The sequence below is a fragment of the Zymoseptoria tritici genome, chromosome 6 (genome assembly GCF_000219625.1).
Source record: "Zymoseptoria tritici IPO323 chromosome 6, whole genome shotgun sequence".
Lineage (NCBI taxonomy): Eukaryota > Fungi > Ascomycota > Dothideomycetes > Mycosphaerellales > Mycosphaerellaceae > Zymoseptoria > Zymoseptoria tritici.
The window spans coordinates 903,391-920,334 of NC_018213.1; the positions used below are offsets into that span (position 1 = coordinate 903,391).

Genomic DNA, 16,944 nt, shown 5'->3' on the forward strand with positions numbered 1-16,944 from the left:
CAGGCACAGCTGGCTGCGAGAACACCGAGAGGATGAATCTCCGAGCCGGACCTATCATTCCGGAAGCGTACTGCGTCTATATTCTACCTCGAGTCACGCTGGAAGAGCATATCCGGACCGTCGGAAGCCACATCAGCTCGAACCTAGAGAGCATGGAAGTCGCCTATTGCTCGGATGAATTTGGGGATGATCTCGGGCTTTCATACTGCGCGAGATCAGTAGACGCCGGAACGGTGGCCGCCATTCGAGCCGATATTGCGGTCGACGTGGTTGTATGCTCTCACCACGACCCTCCTCTTGCTGGGACTGAAGATTACGAAGAAATCGTGCCTCTGCCGTACGAGCCGCCGGGGGGCCTAGGGGCCCTCGACGGAAACGCTTCCATGTATGCTCAGTGACCAGCTGGGTTCCTCTAAGGACGTGATCGTACAGGTTTAAACTTCCGACGCATTCCAGCTTCCCATGGTCTACCGCGATGTGCTCCGAGTCTCGAGATCCTGCTCATTCAACTCCGCCTCTTTCTCCTTCGCTTCCGACAGATTTCGGGACTCTTCAGCCCGCAGTCGGCGGTACTCCGCCTTCTTCTCAGCACTCCAATCATCGATCTTTCCGACCTCGCGCATTCCTCCGGGCAAGACGCCTTCAGGTAGCTTCTGGCCCTTCTCACCCAGAATCGCACCTTCAGAAGGAGTCTTTGTCTGCCCATCGCCGTACTCCGCGTTTTCCAGTTGTCCGACACCCTCCTCCACTCCGGCGCCAGGGTTCAGGCCCTTTTTCTTCAGGGCTCGAATAGCCTCTGCTTTGCCTTCCGCAGCTTTGACACGCAGCTCGCGGCGCTGGAGCTTCTTGAAGCGGTACTCCTTGTATGCGGCTAGTCTTTCGTCCGCAGTTGGGATCGGCGGTCTCGATTCGATGGGCGTTCCGAAGGGCGAGACAATGGAGGCAACGACGTGCTCGACTTTCCGGCTCACTTTCAGGCGGTGAAGTTCAACGACATCTCCGGTTACGAGGGAGTTGTTTGGATCGTGGACGAGGTGCTGTATATGGTCGGGGAACATCTAGTGTATTGTTAGTCCCGGTCATGCAAGATCGCAGTTGCATATATCCATCACCCACCTTTCGAATACGCGTATTCCACTTCTGCCCGTTTATCCGTACCGTCACGGTCTTGTCCATCTTCCCCGAGTTGACAACGACTCCAACGATCTTCTTGTGTCTGACTGTATCATCACGCATTGCCCTTTCGCTCTCGTGCAAGATCTCTGATGTGCTGTGTTGGAGGAATTGCGGGGGTAGTCTTTGCTTCAATGGCTTCTTCAGTAACCTGTCGGACTTCTTGAGGCTGTAGTGCTTGCCATCAGGTCCAATGCGCTGTGAGAAGGGAAGAGTCGGATCGTAGTTTGCGGGTACAGTCTCGGTTGGTGCGCCGCTGGACGCATCTGTTTGAGTCGCAAGACATCGGCGGCAGGTCCATTGTGAGGCCAGCGATCTCGTTGATGGCGCAAGTGTCCGCAAAGGTAGGGAGAGGGCGTGTCGACTCATGATTGCTGATGGAAGATAGAAATGGTCGCGTGCAGTCGAGGTTCTTCGACAAGCAGATGGCTCGGAGACTTCGGGAAAGCCAAGACTTTTTTGTCCACGGCTGCTCTTGCCTCTATTAAGGGGTACTTTACTCTGGTACCGCTGGCCTCCATTGCTTCCACCATCTAAGATGAGGGACGACCTCTTCTACGACAGCTATCGGCGATACAAAAGAGGTACTGACAAAATCGCCGAATGGCTTGCCAATGCAGACGCCTTTGCGGCGCCAAATTGGACACAAGTAAGAAATCCGGCTCCGGAGACAAGTATCGCCTGCCATTGACGGAATATCGCGGTCTCGCGTACACCATCGCCCAATGCAAGGAGCCAGAGATTGAGGTCAGACCGGAGCTCCTTGACCTTCTGAAAGAGGTTATATCGCTCCGGGAGGCTGCCTCAGTACTCTATCGATTCCACTCACCTACCTCCGTGCTTCCGCTCAAACTGCACCATCCAAGCTAACCGAGCGATACCTGTACGGTGAAATTTGCGCGGAAGATTGGGGACATGTGCATCAGAACCGTTGCTATTACGATCTTGTCGGCAATGTGTCTCTACGCTGTCGTGTGAAATACGCCGCACGAGGTAGGCCTGCTTAGTTTGGTTGGAGTGTTGCAGTTTGAGCGGAAGGATGGAGGTAGCGATGAACTATTTGAGCAAAGCAACGAAGGGCATCTCTACATCATACAAGTTCTGAAGGATGTACTGGCGCAACTACAAATCCTGAAGCAGACTGAACCGTCTGTCAGGCCGACAAAACCGACAGGCGAAACGACGGTCTCCGTCGGTCCAAACATCAATATTTTCGACGCCCTGGACCTCGAAGATATTGCCGAACCTGTTGTGTATCTCGAGGTTGTCAAAGGAAGTAAGGGCAAGGCTCCGAACGACAAGAAAAAGAGTCGCGCGAAGGACTCCAGGGAGGTGTTCGAAATCAGTTCTTCCGCTGAAGAGCTGTTGTTCCTGCTCTTCTGCTTCTTCAAAGATCTACACGATGTTCAAACTTACCTTTTGGAGATGTGGGTAGGCCAGAAGAACGGCCACGTATCTTTGACGAGTGCCGCTGCGACCACAGACTTGGCCTTTGACGTTAACAAGCGCAAGGAAGATGAACTTCTCCGCTCAGAGTGGGTGGACGGCATCGATGGAGGTTCGACGACAACGGTCCTCGAGCGTCTCACGATTCTACAGAAGACGCGTACAGCATCGGCCGTTCCGTTGTACTGGAAGTTCGAGAAAAAGGGTCCGTTGTTGAACCACGGCTACTTGGGAGGCGTCATCATTAACACTGTCTTGGCCCTCCATGAGAGTTCCAGGCGCGTGAATCTTCAAATCGCTTAATTGGCGGGGATGGTATTGAGCGCACCGAGAGCTATCAAGCTCGTGGCTTCAGAGAACGGGTCCGCCGGCTTGGACGCGGTGACCCGGGTTCTTTTCACACATTTGGAGGAGCCACAATCAGAGGATGTCGACTCGTCAACGGTCGACTCTGATGACGAAGACTCCGACTCCTCGGTCGTCGATCTGAAAGAGCTGGCATTGCTTACATCAATGCTCAACCTCGCGCCCAAGCGTCTTGTTACCGATGAAAAAGCGAAAGTGGCCCTCAAGAAAGCCAAAAAGACCCCGTTCAACAAGATGTCGGTCGATGGGCAAGAATATATCAAGGGACTCGAAGCTGGCGGCGTCGATGTGTCCAAGGGTCTCATGGGCATATTGAGAGGGAAAACTGTCTTGAAGTCATTCGTGGCTTCGAAGTGACTGCTAGAAGACAGCCTGTTTCAGAGCCACGGAGCACTTTTTGCATACTGCCGTCTATGATTTTATGCAAGCTTCGGCCAACGATCCTGCCGCGAAGCTTGACCCCGAGACGCAACAAGCTCACCGGCAACGCGGCACCGAATTCGACGTGAACGGCTTGCACAAACCGACAATACACGACGCTGATTGGACGTACATTATGCAGATCTCCCCACGCGGATTCGTACTTTATCCGACGCAGTGTAGACTCGTACTCCTTCCGAGGCACTCTCCACCCTTGCTTTCAATAAAGGTGCTGTTCGCGCCTTCGCGTCAAGTTTGTGATCGCACATGGACTCGTCTCACTGGCGATTTGTCGGCAAAAGAAAAAGCAATGATGGATGATTTTGAGAAGAAGTCCGCACGGAGCAGCGATGGCGGGGATGTCGAAGCTCAGAAAGACGACCAGGATGTTGTGAGAAGACAATGAATCAGAAAAACATGCAACAGCATCAAGGAACCAAAATATCGTCGACTGGGATGGCCCGACCGATGAAGCGAATCCCCTCAACTGGAGCACAGGCGCAAAAGTCGCCAACACTTCTCTGGTCATCATCCTCTGCTTCATCACGCCTCTCGCATCCTCCATGTTCGCGCCCGGCGTGCCAGACGTCCTCCGCGAATTCAGGAGTACAACCTCTGGAATTCCTGAGCTGGTTGTGTCAATCTACATCCTCGGATTCGCATTTGGACCTCTGCTCATCAGTCCCATCAGCGAGATTTATGGCCGCTTTCAAGTATACGTGGTGTGCAACGTCATGTTCATCATCTTCACGATCGCGTGCGCCGTGTCAAGCAGCATCGCGCAACTCGTTGTGTTCCGATTCTTCGCGGGAGCGTTCGGCGTGTGTCCTGTGACGCTAGGCGGAGCAACCATCGCAGACCTATTGACACAAGACAAGCGAGGTCTTGGTCTGAGTCTATTCAGCATGGGACCTTTACTCGGGCCAGTCATTGGACCGATTGCGGGCGCATATCTGAGCGATGCTACGACTTGGAGGTGGACATTCTGGGTCATCGCGATTGCATACGGCGTGTGCACGATCGTGCACTTCTTCTTGTGCCGCGAAACTTATGCGCCTACACTGCTGGCTCGCAAAACCAAACGGCTTCAAAAGGAAACGGGCAACATGGAGCTCCGTTCAGCAAAGGACAGTGGATTATCCAACAAGGTCTTCATCACTCGCTCGCTGGTGCGGCCGTTCAAGATGTTCTTCTTCTCGCCGATCGTGGCGCTCATGGCCATCTACGCTGCCTTCATCTACGGCATCCTGTACCTGTTGTACACGACGTTCACCTTTGTGTTCACGCAGGACTACAACTTCACGTCAGCAAACGTAGGTTTGACGTACCTGGGTTCCGGAATTGGTATGTTTCTGGGTCTGTTCTTGATCGGTGGAGCCAGTGACCGGATCTTGAAGAGCAAAGCGGAAAAGCACGGAGGTGGGTTGAAGCCCGAGTACCGATTGATTCCACTCGTGTGGACCGCTTGGACGTGTCCTGTCGGCTTATTCATTTACGGTACGTCACAAAGTATAGAAGGCATAGAGCATGATGAAGCCGTTCAATCTCTATGAATGTCTTAGACACCTGCTGACTTCCATGTTTTGCTCGCAGGCTGGACTGCCGAGTACCACATCCAGTGGGCAGTCCCTCTGTTCGGCACGCTGCTATTCGGTATCGGCATCATTGCGGCCTTGATCTGCATCCAGCAGTATCTCATCGACGCCTACGCTCAATATGCTGCGTCTGCCATCGCCGCAAACACAGTTCTGCGATCACTGGTTGGAGGTCTGCTGCCGCTTGCAGGCTTGACGATGTACGACAAGTTGGGCTTGGGATGGGGCAATAGCTTGATCGCATTTATTGCTCTGGCGTTGACGCCCATACCGCTGGTGTTCTACATCTGGGGAGAGCGACTGCGAAACAGGACGAAGGTGACATTTTGAGCCACTCGGTACCAGTCAGTAAAATCGACAGAATTCGAACGAAGATGTGTGACAGTCAGGGAAGTCCTTGCCACCTTCGAGACACAGGCCCATATCTCACCCTCAAGTCCAGACCGTCCAGTCCTCGGAAGTTCACCTGCTTGATCTCATCGAGTTCCACAACTTCCGGAAGCGAATGTACACTCCAGAGCGGCCACCCTCGCATACTTGGACGGAGACGTGTTCATTTGAAGTTTTCACCGCTGCTCGTATCGACTACTGTCCCAAACTGTCAGTCTCTCTTGTCGAGTCATGATCGATCATTTTCGGAAGAGAAACGCGGGTTGCCTTACGTTCCCTTCGATCACATAAAGCCTCAGTGGGCCCTCCTGAGTGTCGCAAAGGGCGTTCACCAGGCATGTTTCATGAACAGCTCAGAGACCTACAGGTGAGAATTAACCCGTCCTTGATCCCAAGCCCACGGAGCCAACGGATACACTTCAGCAACCGATGGTGCGTTTCTATCCAATGGATCCTGCACGTAGGGGTTTTGAAAATCGTACTGAGGAAGAAGTCCGCTTTCCGGAATTGCCAGACCAAGTTCATCTGCGCGAATGCAAACCTTGAGTCGTTCCCACGCGGCTGGACCGCCACAGAACTCATCGGCCGGACAGCCTTGTCAGCCGACGCAGACCACGGTCCGAATTGCTGAATGAATCGAATCACGACCAATTGTCGTCTCGTAGAGGTCGCGTGGCGCAAGGCCCAGGAACTGTATGTACAGACACCAGGTTGTGATGCCGAGCATGAACTGAGGGCGGCCATACATGTAGCAACCTGTAAGTCCTCCCTGGCATCTACCGAAAATACCGGCCAGTGCGTATTCGTCCGCGCATCCACCGGCACATGCCCGATCACGCCGATCATACAGCGTCATCACTGGGACTGGTTGGGCAGACGCTGTCTCGAAAAAGTGGAAAATGTAGGGCGACCTGCCGGAAAAGCTGAAAGCGGCCTGTATCGTTTGATGAAGGTCGTCGAAGTGGACGCCAGAAGGGAGTCGGAGAATACGGACGATATCTGGGTTCCCGGGCAGTACGATGCGGAAGAGGTAGCCCTTTGAATGCATTCGGGCCCCTCCCCTCAGATAAGGATCTGTGTCTCGATCTTCGACCGGATATCCTGCTGTCCGCTCCAAACCTAGTACTGCCATCGGATCATAGCGATGGGAAAACCTCCTAGACTGTGTAGCTCTGGGCATCGTGCTTCAACCTCTGCTGCGTTTGAACCCCTGTGTCGTTGTCGGTGATGTTTAGCTGTCATCACGCAAAAGAGAACGATCTGAGTAGATGCGTTCATCTTATTAGCCACAGCTGGGTCAAGCTTGTAATCGTACGAGGTGAGATTCCTGGTACAGGCCAGGATGTACTAGTAATTCGTAGAATCTAAAGGGGTTGTCTGTATATCCTAGTCGACGACGTCAATCGCCAGCTTGGTATGAGATCTGGACTTTCGTCAGGACTCAGGACTCAGGGACTGTCTTAGGAAACCGCCGCGATATTACACGGTCATCGTACGGCGTTTCAGCCAGCACGTCTACCGATGGAATGGAGGCTGTACTGAGGACGAGGCAGGAACAGGATGTGTGAGTCGCAAACGGCAGTCATCAGTCCTCAAGTCTTGGTGGAATCTGATTCCTAGCGGGTCTGCCTCATCTCGCATAGTCGTCGTGACCACGCGAGGCCTCGCTCGATTGTCCATGTTGAAGGCCGTGGAGATTGGATGAGGGAGTCGAAGAAATGGAATGATGTTGGTGTCCAATGTGTCGTGAAAGCTTGGCATGCAAGGTCCTTCTTCAGCCTTGCTGACATTCTCCGACCTCATTCAACCTCACCTCGATATCTGCCATTTTGATCAGCCAGCCGCACATGAACCAGTCATTCCCGGACCGAAGTGTGATGTTGCTCATCAGCTGGGGAAGTCAGAAGGTGTCCTCCTTCTCGCTTCGGCAGCGCCCAAGACATCTCCAACCAATCAAAACCGATCAGGGCACCTCATTGCCCTCCACCTTCTTCAAGCGGGGCGGGCGGAGCCCGGAGCAGTCAGGGGCGATAACGACTATTCGGCCAGCACTAACATAACGTAGGTCATCTCTAGACCAGATCTGCGTTCACCTGCAGCCAGCCACGAGGGCGTCACGCAAGATAACCACCGGCTATCATCCGCGACTCAACAAGGTTGCGTACAGTAGTAGTAGTACCGGAACGGGTGGGTCCATACTTCCAAACACCACTTCTTCCTGTTTGCTATCGTGAATCTATCCTTCTTTCACTCCTTCCATTGTCCGAGCGACAACAAGCGGACATGGCGACCTCCAGTACCCACGCCTCTCTCTCACAGGAAGACGTGGAGCTCCAACAACACGCCACAGATGGGAAAGCCTTCATCAAACCCTCGACTCCCACATCCGACAACGACGATGCCATCGACTTCGCCGCAGGCCAATGGATCAACTCAGACGCCGATCACCGCGACATGCTGCGCTTGGGCAAGCAACAAGAGTTCAAGCGCAATTTCAACTTCCTCAGTGCGCTGGCTTTTGTAAGCGTGTATATGGCCACGTGGGAATTCGTCCTGGTTTCGCTTTCCGTCGGATTCAGTAATGGAGGTTTTGCGGGACTGTTCTGGTGTTTTATCACGACAACGGTGTGTTATTCGAGTATTGTGGCGAGTTTGGCGGAGATGGAGAGTATGGCGCCGACGGCTGGAGGTAGAGTGTTTGCAAGATTGATTGTGATGATTGTGATGCTGACGATCTGGGAAGGGCAATACCATTGGGTTTCTGAGTTTGTACGTACGACACACGAATGGGTGGATAATCGAACGACGGATCGATCATGCTAACGAGTGCAGGCTCCACCACGATTCCAACGAGGTGAGACTATTCGACAATTTCTTGAGATCTTCATCACTGAAAACATGCAGTCCTCTCATACGCTTCTGGATGGATGTCGACACTTGGATGGCTTGCCTCCGTAGCCAGCAGCACCTTCGTCGTTGCCACACAGATCGAGGCTATGATCAATGTGACAATGCCTGATTTCACTTTCCGACCCTGGCAGTACTTCCTCTCGATGCTAGGGTTCACATTGATCACGATCGTGTTCAATACATGGTAGGCGACATGCTGCGAGCACTCCGAACGAACCATTGACCACGAACTGACATTCTTCTAGGGGCGCTCCATGGCTGCCAAAGCTGGAAGTGCTATGCCTCTGGCTCCATCTCGCCGGCTTCATCATCGTGCTCATCCCGCTCTGGATCCTCTGCGACAAGAACAGGTGCGTCTCAATCTCGTCGACTCCCTCATCCTCCAGCCAGACTGACCTCCCTTCCAGCGCCTCCGACGTCTTCCTCACCTTCACCGACAACAGCGGATACAACAACACCGGCACCGCCTACCTCATCTCGCAGGTCTATGTCATGTACTCCTGTCTCGGCTCCGACTCGGTCGTACACATCTCCGAAGAAGTCGCCGACGCATCCATCATCGTGCCGCGAGCAATGTGGTGGTCGTACATCGTCAACACTACCTTAGGCTTCATCATGCTCATTACCATGCTCTTCTGCATCGGACCATTGGATGTCGTCGTGAGCTTTGTCCAACCCTCCCTCCACCGACAAAACCTACTAACACTCATCCCCTCTGCAGCTGGAATCCTCAATCCCCTACCTAACCCTCTTCAACCGCACCAACTCCCCCTCCCTCTCCATCTTCCTCAACGTCATCCTCTTCCTCACAATCTACGCCGGAAACATCACCGCGCTCGCGACCTGCGCCCGGGAAATCTTCGCTTTCGCCCGCGACAAGGGCCTCCCGTTCTCCTCCTTCTCCGCCCGCATGAACAAGACCTGGAACATCCCCTTCAACGCCGTCTACCTCACTTCCATCGCCGTGGTCCTCCTCTCTCTAATTCAACTGGGATCCACTTTGGCGTTCAACATCGTCGTCTCCCTTTCCCTGCTCGGCTTACTGTCCACCTACATGATTTCCATCGGGTGTGTGCTACTCCGGCGCTTGCGGTCGCAACCCCTACCGCCAGCACGATGGAGTCTAGGAAGATGGGGGGTTGCCGTCAACGGCTTCGCGTTCGTATACTCGGGGTTTGTGATTGTGTGGAGTTGTTTCCCACCGACTCTGCCGATCGATACGGCCAGTGCGAATTGGGCGCCAGCGGTATGGGTGGGCGTTATTGTGGTGAGCGTGGTGTTTTATGTGGCGTATGGGAAGGAGAGGTATACGGCTCCCGTGGACTTCGTGGAGGGGAGGAGGAAGGAGGGGGTGGGGTTGCAGAGGAGTTCGAGTTGACTGCATGGTCGCGATGAAGGAGAGGGTGGGGAGGGAGGTGGAGAGGAGGCGGAGGGGTTGTTGGAGGGTGGGTAGATGGTTGCCTCACGGCTGGAGGTGAGTTCTACAGCATCGCAATGAATTGTGTGAGACTGCGGTAGATTTTACAGTATCGGGATGAACAGAACTTGTGCTTCGGGCAGACGTAACTGAGACGATGCTGCCAAAATATATCTTTCCGATTCTCGTGTGCTATGTATTGTTTCAGAGGTTGCTATATTAGTGGAGAACATACTACAACAGAACATGATCACGGCAAATGTTCGACGAGACTTACCTGCAAGAGCCTACGACAACAGCAAGACCAAAGTCCGCTGCACGGCCAGCCGGCTGCACGTAAAGAGTCGACATCGACAAATCACGACAAGACGTGTGTGGGAAGACAGCTCATCCTCTTGCGAGGACGTCAGAAGGTTTGTTCAGAGATGCTTGCATTTTGTCTATCGACGTTTGGCAGAAGACATCTCTCAGCCACCACGCTGATGAGAGGGTATATGGGTATCCATGCCGCCGAGTGATGTTCTCGTGGCCCACCGGCTCCGACGCCGTTGCTCTTTTCTCTCTTGCATGTCCATTTGAAAAGACATCCCACCACCAAAACGCCGTTGTCATGCAGCTTCGTTCACTCTGAGCTCTTTTTGTGGTTGTGTTAGTGTCGAGCAAGACGCATCTAAGCGACGAGCTGAACAACACCGCCGGCCTCCTTGATCTTGCGCTCGGCGTCCTTGCTGACGTAGCGGGCGCGGACGATGATCGGGACCTGAGGGAGACGACCCTTTCCGAGGACCTTGCTGTAGCCGAGAGGGAGGAGGTCGAGGACTGGAGCGGTGTCGGCGGACTTGTTGGCGAGGTACTTCTCGCGCTGCTCGATTGGGACGAGAGACCAGAGCTGGAATTGTTGCATTAGTTCCGCGCGCCAGCCGCTTCTCATGCGAAGGTTTCTGCAACATACCTTGTCGAGGTTGATGACCGGCTTCCAGAACTGGTTCTGGAGCTTGTGGAAGTATCTCATACCGACCTTTCCGAAGTAACCGGGATGGTACTTGTCCAAGTTGGTGCGGTGGTGGTGCTGACCACCAGCCATACCGCGACCACCGGGATGCTTTCTCGCCTTTCCGACACGACCATGACCGGCCGAAACGTGACCGCGGCTGTGAGAGAAGAAGTGTTAGGGAAGTGAATGGCAGGATAAAGTCGTCGGGGTGTATGCGTACTGCTTGCGGGTCTTGGTGAGTCTGGTAGGCATTTTGATTGATGTGATGCGTCGTCCTGTCGCTGGGGAGAAAAGTGAAGGTCAAGATCCGATTGACAATTCGATGCGCTTGTGTGCCAAGAAGTTTTTGGGAAAGAGCGTGATCAGAAGTCTGATCGTGTTGAGATATACGCCTAAACACGAGCCAGAGTCATGCACCGAAGTTTCGCCGTTGCGATCACTGCTTGCACAGTTGGACGCGATGAAAAGAGGTAAGGTATCTCTTTGCAGTCAAACTGGTTCTTCTCGGTGGTTCTGTTGGGAGACGTGGAGACTTATACTTCAATCTCAGTAATGTCCGAGGTCTGTGACTGTTACACGTCCAAACTTTTCTTATCCTACACATCAGGGCACCAACCCGAGTACCGTCATCAACATGCACTCCATCAGTACCCGCCCTGCTCCCTCCTCCCATCGCCATCTACACCTCCATTACTCGCACCAGCAGCAGCAGCGGCCTCCCTCATCGCAGCTTCGTCACCTCTCAGCTTCGCGAAGAATGCATTGATATCCTCCGCTCCGACTGCTTCTCCTCGATCCGCGTAGCTCTTGAGGAAAGGTTTGAGGACGTCCCGCACGTGGTTATACGCCATCACGCCTTCGATCGCTCTGACTCTATCCATTGAAGATAGTGCAGCCTCACCACGTGACAGAAGACTGCCAGTAGCGGAGCCGGCATCGTCGCCGTTGTGGGATGATTCGGAGACGGGCGGCTCGTAGACTTCTTCTTCTTCGAGGAGTTGACGGTGGGGTTTCAGACGCGGGAAACATGAAGCGCAGCGGCAGAGGTGGTCGCGGAAGTCTTCTTTTGTAAAGAGGGTGATTTTCGTGGGCGTGGCGGGTGAGAGGGAGAGGTGTTTGGGTTGTGCTGGGGCGTCTTCCGAAGTGACAGGTACGGACGCGGGCTGAATGGGCGCATCGGCGATGTGAATGCCGTTCGCAGAAGCATCCGCGGTGGTTGCTCCATTGGCGTGGGGAACAGAGGTGTCGGGCTTGGCTTTCTTATTGCTTTCTTGCGAGGCCTCTGGCTCGTCGTCTGCTTTGCGCTTTTTGCTGTCGTCCACGCTCGCGGTTTCTGCTGCTGGTTCGATGTGGTTTGCAGCGTGGCCGTTTATTGCTTGCGCAGAGGAGCCATCGGCTGGCACTGCAGGGAGAAAGCCAGGTGTACCTGCGTATTGCTTGATCCAAGGGTATGCATCCACGCACTTGTAGCAGATCAAGTGGTCGAAGTCATCTTCAGCAGGAAAGCCAGGTGGAGGCGGCGGGTCTTCAATGGCTGCATGCTCTTCCGTGCTGCCATTCGTCTCCGCGGACTTCTTCTCTTCATCCTCTCCCTCTTCCTTGACAGTCTCCAACGCGCCATTCGCCTCCACATTGACCTCCTCATGTCTCGTCCTAGGCAACCCCATCAAACACTCCGGATGCCACCAATCCTCTCCACACCCTCCATCCTGCACATGCCCCAACCCAAGACACTGAAACATCGTTCCCTTCTCCTTCTCCGGATCATACTCCTCCCCGCATCCACAAAACTTTCCCTCAAAATTTTGATTGTACCGATTTCCCTCCCGCGCCTTCTCCCCGGTCACCCCACCCTTCTGACCCGTGGCAGCATTTAATTGCAAAGTACAGGGCGTACCACTCGTACTCAGCCTTGTGCTCCCACAATCGCATTCGAAGTCCCGTTTCGTGAACAATTCCACCAGGTTGTGCTCGCCATGACAGGAGATGCTACACGAGTAACAAACTCCCGCAGGTGTGAATTGTTGGTATTTGGAGGCGGGTGGAGGCGTGCATGTGAGACAGGCATAGACGGTTTGCCGCAGTGGTCCGAGAGGTTTCGTGCAGGTATCGAATTGGTAAGGAAGGGCTTCGCGGGCTTCGGCTTCGAGGGAGAGTTGCGAGGCGATGTAGTCGTGGGCAGTCTGGGAGGTGTCGGAGGCAGCGGAGATACTGGAGGTGCGCTTCAGTGGTGCGGGAAGGGGAGGGTCGGTGGATGACATTGTTGTTGTTGATGGAGGTGTTGCTGATGGAGTAGTGGTGAAGAAGTGAGCTTCTGAGCTTCGGCTGTTGCTAAAGTGGAAGACGCGTGGGATTCGCGTAAGGTAGTTCTAGGTAGTGGATCACGATTCGCGCCGTCATGGGGTTCAGTGCAGTCCACCCCTGTCGAACGGACATGTACTTTGCGACTTCACATCCTGACCTGCTTTGCTGTCATCAACTCGCAGATTTCTGGAAACTCTTCCCGCACATTCGGTTTCGGCTTCATGCAATGCCCAGCGCTCAAAGTATCTAGACCGGAAGTCAGGAAGCTCATTTCCGCCTCAAACAGCAGGAAACTCTCCCAAGCATTCAAACTCCATCCGACGCATTTCCGTCCGACTATGGCCAAGATCATCTCTTGCCAGCCACTGGAGTCTCGGCCGTCGTGGCGGGATCCGTACAAGCCGTACAAAGGCAGTGGGAGGATGATCCGCCGCGATCGGCAGCCCAGCTCGTGGCCAACACTACGAGGATTCTATTTCCCGAGAGCGCTTCAACCTATAGTGAGACATTCGTGAAGATAGCCCGAATGGTGAGTGATATCAGATATCAGTTCATCCCTGCAGCAGCTTTCTCTTCATCAATGGTCGCCTTCTCTCAAACAGGCCATGCTCAATCGACGTGCTGTTTCAAGATTCGAGAGAAGATGGAACAGGGACTGCCGCTAGCAGGCTTCAGCTGTGCGGGAAACCTCCACATGACCGGCACCCGGTAGGACGATACAGTCTTCGCCACACGGTCCGAGGTCAACACGTTTTTGAGCTTCCATCGAAACACCCAACAATAATTCTCTCCGCTTCCTCGGTGGCGCTGCCGGGTTGCGTTGTTGCCATGCGCCATACCCAAATACTGCGGGTGAAGACCTGGTTGGCGCTACTATAAAGCGTGCATCCGGCTGCAGCATGACGGAAGACTCAACAAACTTCACCCACGACCCTTGAGTTTCTGCCCGTTGTAGAAGGCAGAAGAACGAATTATGCATGGCTCATGCAACATTCCGATAGCACCCTAGCATGCCTTCGTGCAGCCACATGGTTGACGCCGCCGTTATACAGCGGAAGACCGGTCAGATGCAGGAGGATGCCCACCGTCCAAACCTTAAAAGAGTGAAATGCTGTTTCTTGCAGGCTATTGGACCGGCAGACCTCACTGGCCAGGCTTGACCTTGTTCGTTGATCTGCTGTACGATATTAAAAGGTTCGCAGCCCCCAGCACGTCGGTCATTCCTGGACAACGAACTGCGATCTTCCTTTCACCATGGTTAATAAACATCACATCGGACAGGCCCTTTGTGGTCTGCTCAAATATTCCACCCAAGGTCATGGAGCCGCCACAAAGTCTGGACTTTGTGGATATGCAGAGATCTCCACGGCAAACTGCCCTCAAGCTGTATGTTCCCTCCTTTCTCCGGGCACGGATCTCGCGGCTGACACTTATATCCTCCAGTGTAACAACATCGCAAGTGCACTGCCGAGCAGAGTCATCTTCTCCAGCAACGCTCAAGCATACGATGGCTCGCAAGCAGGCTACTGGACCGAGCAGCAGAGCGAAGAAGAGCCGGCTTGCTTCGTTGACCCCGAATCCGCTCATGATGTCGCTCAGATCTTGACCATCGCCAAGGAGGCACGCTGCCCCTTTGCAGTCAAAGGCGGCGGTCATACCTCTTTCGCGGGTGCTTCGAGCATCAATGGCGGCATTTCTATCGACATGCGAAAGATGAACGTCGTGACGCCCAACGAGAATGGCACAGTCGTCAGCGTTGGACCTGGCTCTCGCTGGAAACAAGTCTACGACGCTATTGAGCCATTGAACATCACCGTCGTTGGCGGTCGCGTTGCGTCCGTTGGAGTCGCTGGCTTGACTACAGGCGGTGGCCTCTCTTTCTTCACTGGTCTGCACGGCTTCGCTTGCGACAATGTGCAGAACTACGAAGTCGTCACCGCAGACGGCAGAATTCGCAACGCCAACGAGACTTCCAACCCAAACTTGTACTTCGCCCTGCGTGGAGGAAGCGGCAACTTCGGAATCGTCACCCGCTTCGACTTCGACGCCTACCCTTCCGGTGACTCCGTGATCGGTGGCAACCTGAACTTCAACCAAACCCAAGCAGTCGCCGCAACGGACGCCTACTACGAGTTCTGCGACACCATCAACCACGTCCCCGAAGCGACCACCTGGCTCGCCTTCTCCTACATCCCCGCATTGGGCCAGCACATCCTCAACATGCTCCCCTTCTACGCCAACTCCACTGACCCCTCCGGTGCAGCAGCCGTCTACAAGAACTTCACTTCTCTCCCCACCCTCAGCAACGACATCAAAGTCACCACGCAATCTGCCCTCACGCAAGCCAATTCCCAACCCGCCGGCTACCGCAACACATGGTGGGCGTTCTCCTTCCGCCCCGACCGCGAACTCATGCAAGAGACCGTCCAGCGCTTCCTAGAGTGGGACAAGACTCGCTACAACGGCACCTTCTCCATGGTCTACACCGTCGTCAGCAAGCCTGCTCTCGCACGCATGTCTCGTCGAGGTGGCAACCCTCTCGGTCTGAGCGAGTCCGATGGTCCGCTCATCATCGTGCTCATGTCCCCGCAGTGGAGTGATCCCGCGCAGGACGAGGAGGTGATTGGCATGACGCGGGACTTTGTCGATGAGACGGTCGCGAGGTCGAAGGCGAAGGGCGTGGATAATCCGTATATCTATTTGAACTATGCGGATGTGAGGCAGGATGTTCTTGCGGGGTATGGAGAAGGCAATTTGGCAAGGTTGAGGGCGATTTCGGCGGAGTACGATCCTGAGCGGGTGTTTCAGCAATTGGCGCCGGGTGGGCACAAGTTATTCTGAAGGCTGGTGTAGATAAATGGTATGACAGTACGAAGAGAACGATATTTAAAGAGGGGATGATCATTGCCTGAGGCAGCATAAACTGACTAAGCGAATTACCTTCCTCTCAACCTCGGGCTGTTTCGGCCTCCGTCCTTCGACATACATGTATCTGAGTCTCCACGAGAAGTATTTTGATGCACACACCGATCCAAGCGATGTGATGAGTTCGACATCTCCAAGCCGCATGGACGAATCGCGGAGCTCTTTTTGATGGGATGGCCTGATCCTCTTGGCGTAGCATTGGCATCGCGCCTCTTTGCGACTCAGCCTCTGTGTGCTTCGCTTTCGCACAGCAGCTCCTCATACGATCGATAGGCCTGGCATTGAGCTAGCCGTCTGCGCTGCTTCGTATATGCATCGACGCCACTGCTCGCGAAGGCCAGATGAGAATCGAAGGCGGGCAGTCTCGCTCTGTCTGCCAGAAGTACCAGGTACCGCAGTCTTTTTCGCAGAGAGAGAGGTGTACACACTCTTCGCCTTGATCCTCTTCCTCGGAACCCGCAAAGGCTGGTTCGTGCCGAAAGGGCACAGAGACAATCGATATCGCGGCTTAAGAGGACACAATGTTCGGCCTGGAATGAATTATACTTGTGATCACTCCGGCTGTGCCGTGGATCATGAGCTACATGGACAGGGTATGCCGCATCAGGTCGGCGCCGGGGAGGTTCATCAGCTTCCAGCAATCCAGACAGAGTACAAATGATGTCAAACACTGCGTTCAGACATCCGTTCGCCTGCAGCCAAGCGACCGCATCGCACGCATCTCCGTGCTGCGCTCGTGCCGAAGTGCCATCGATCACTTTGCAGTCGCACTATTGTGGCGTACCTGATGGAGTGTCATGTAGAATGCGTACAGGCGCTTCTTGGCGAGGATGATGCTGTCTCTTTGCCTGTGCAGCCATGGACAATTGCTCACACTTATGCTGGCTCGGGATGTCGGCTCCGTCTCCAGTGGCGTCACACTCAGCCTCACAGTACCGCAGAACTTGATGCATTTGATGGAAGGACTCCGAATGTTGACTACATTTCCAGTGGCGTCACTGAAG

The 16,944-nt window shown here is 54.2% G+C and overlaps 7 protein-coding genes across 7 annotated transcripts; 4 read left to right on the forward strand and 3 right to left on the reverse strand.

Moving 5' to 3' along the window:
- Nucleotides 1-467: 467 nt before the first annotated feature.
- Nucleotides 468-1,428, reverse strand: MYCGRDRAFT_72927 (uncharacterized protein; the record flags this gene model as incomplete). The annotated part of the gene is made up of 3 exons (XM_003851861.1): nucleotides 468-1,058; nucleotides 1,117-1,297; nucleotides 1,356-1,428. 2 exons carry the CDS (start codon nucleotides 1,234-1,236, stop codon nucleotides 468-470), a joined length of 711 nt encoding a protein of 236 aa, XP_003851909.1.
- A 283-nt stretch (nucleotides 1,429-1,711) lies between these two features.
- Nucleotides 1,712-3,342, forward strand: MYCGRDRAFT_93769 (uncharacterized protein; the record flags this gene model as incomplete). The annotated part of the gene is made up of 3 exons (XM_003851372.1): nucleotides 1,712-1,822; nucleotides 2,314-2,824; nucleotides 2,975-3,342. 3 exons carry the CDS (start codon nucleotides 1,712-1,714, stop codon nucleotides 3,340-3,342), a joined length of 990 nt encoding a protein of 329 aa, XP_003851420.1.
- Nucleotides 3,343-3,718: 376 nt separating this feature from the next.
- MYCGRDRAFT_93770 (uncharacterized protein) lies at nucleotides 3,719-5,330 on the forward strand (the record flags this gene model as incomplete). The annotated part of the gene is made up of 3 exons (XM_003851373.1): nucleotides 3,719-3,738; nucleotides 3,839-4,902; nucleotides 4,999-5,330. 3 exons carry the CDS (start codon nucleotides 3,719-3,721, stop codon nucleotides 5,328-5,330), a joined length of 1,416 nt encoding a protein of 471 aa, XP_003851421.1.
- A 2,514-nt stretch (nucleotides 5,331-7,844) lies between these two features.
- Nucleotides 7,845-9,678, forward strand: MYCGRDRAFT_86428 (uncharacterized protein; the record flags this gene model as incomplete). Its single annotated transcript, XM_003851374.1, has 7 exons — nucleotides 7,845-8,079; nucleotides 8,134-8,159; nucleotides 8,223-8,244; nucleotides 8,295-8,484; nucleotides 8,546-8,650; nucleotides 8,708-8,960; nucleotides 9,022-9,678. 7 exons carry the CDS (start codon nucleotides 7,845-7,847, stop codon nucleotides 9,676-9,678), a joined length of 1,488 nt encoding a protein of 495 aa, XP_003851422.1.
- A 459-nt stretch (nucleotides 9,679-10,137) lies between these two features.
- Nucleotides 10,138-10,982, reverse strand: MYCGRDRAFT_81123 (60S ribosomal protein L28; the record flags this gene model as incomplete). Its single annotated transcript, XM_003851860.1, has 3 exons — nucleotides 10,138-10,606; nucleotides 10,670-10,868; nucleotides 10,932-10,982. The coding sequence occupies 3 exons, from the start codon at nucleotides 10,961-10,963 to the stop codon at nucleotides 10,388-10,390; spliced, it is 450 nt and encodes a 149-aa protein (XP_003851908.1).
- Nucleotides 10,983-11,355: 373 nt separating this feature from the next.
- Nucleotides 11,356-12,972, reverse strand: MYCGRDRAFT_44247 (uncharacterized protein; the record flags this gene model as incomplete). Its single annotated transcript, XM_003851859.1, has 2 exons — nucleotides 11,356-12,297; nucleotides 12,349-12,972. The coding sequence occupies 2 exons, from the start codon at nucleotides 12,970-12,972 to the stop codon at nucleotides 11,356-11,358; spliced, it is 1,566 nt and encodes a 521-aa protein (XP_003851907.1).
- A 1,291-nt stretch (nucleotides 12,973-14,263) lies between these two features.
- On the forward strand, nucleotides 14,264-15,901 carry MYCGRDRAFT_104786 (uncharacterized protein; the record flags this gene model as incomplete). The annotated part of the gene is made up of 2 exons (XM_003851375.1): nucleotides 14,264-14,401; nucleotides 14,459-15,901. The coding sequence occupies 2 exons, from the start codon at nucleotides 14,270-14,272 to the stop codon at nucleotides 15,854-15,856; spliced, it is 1,530 nt and encodes a 509-aa protein (XP_003851423.1).
- Between the last annotated feature and the right edge of the window lie 1,043 nt (nucleotides 15,902-16,944).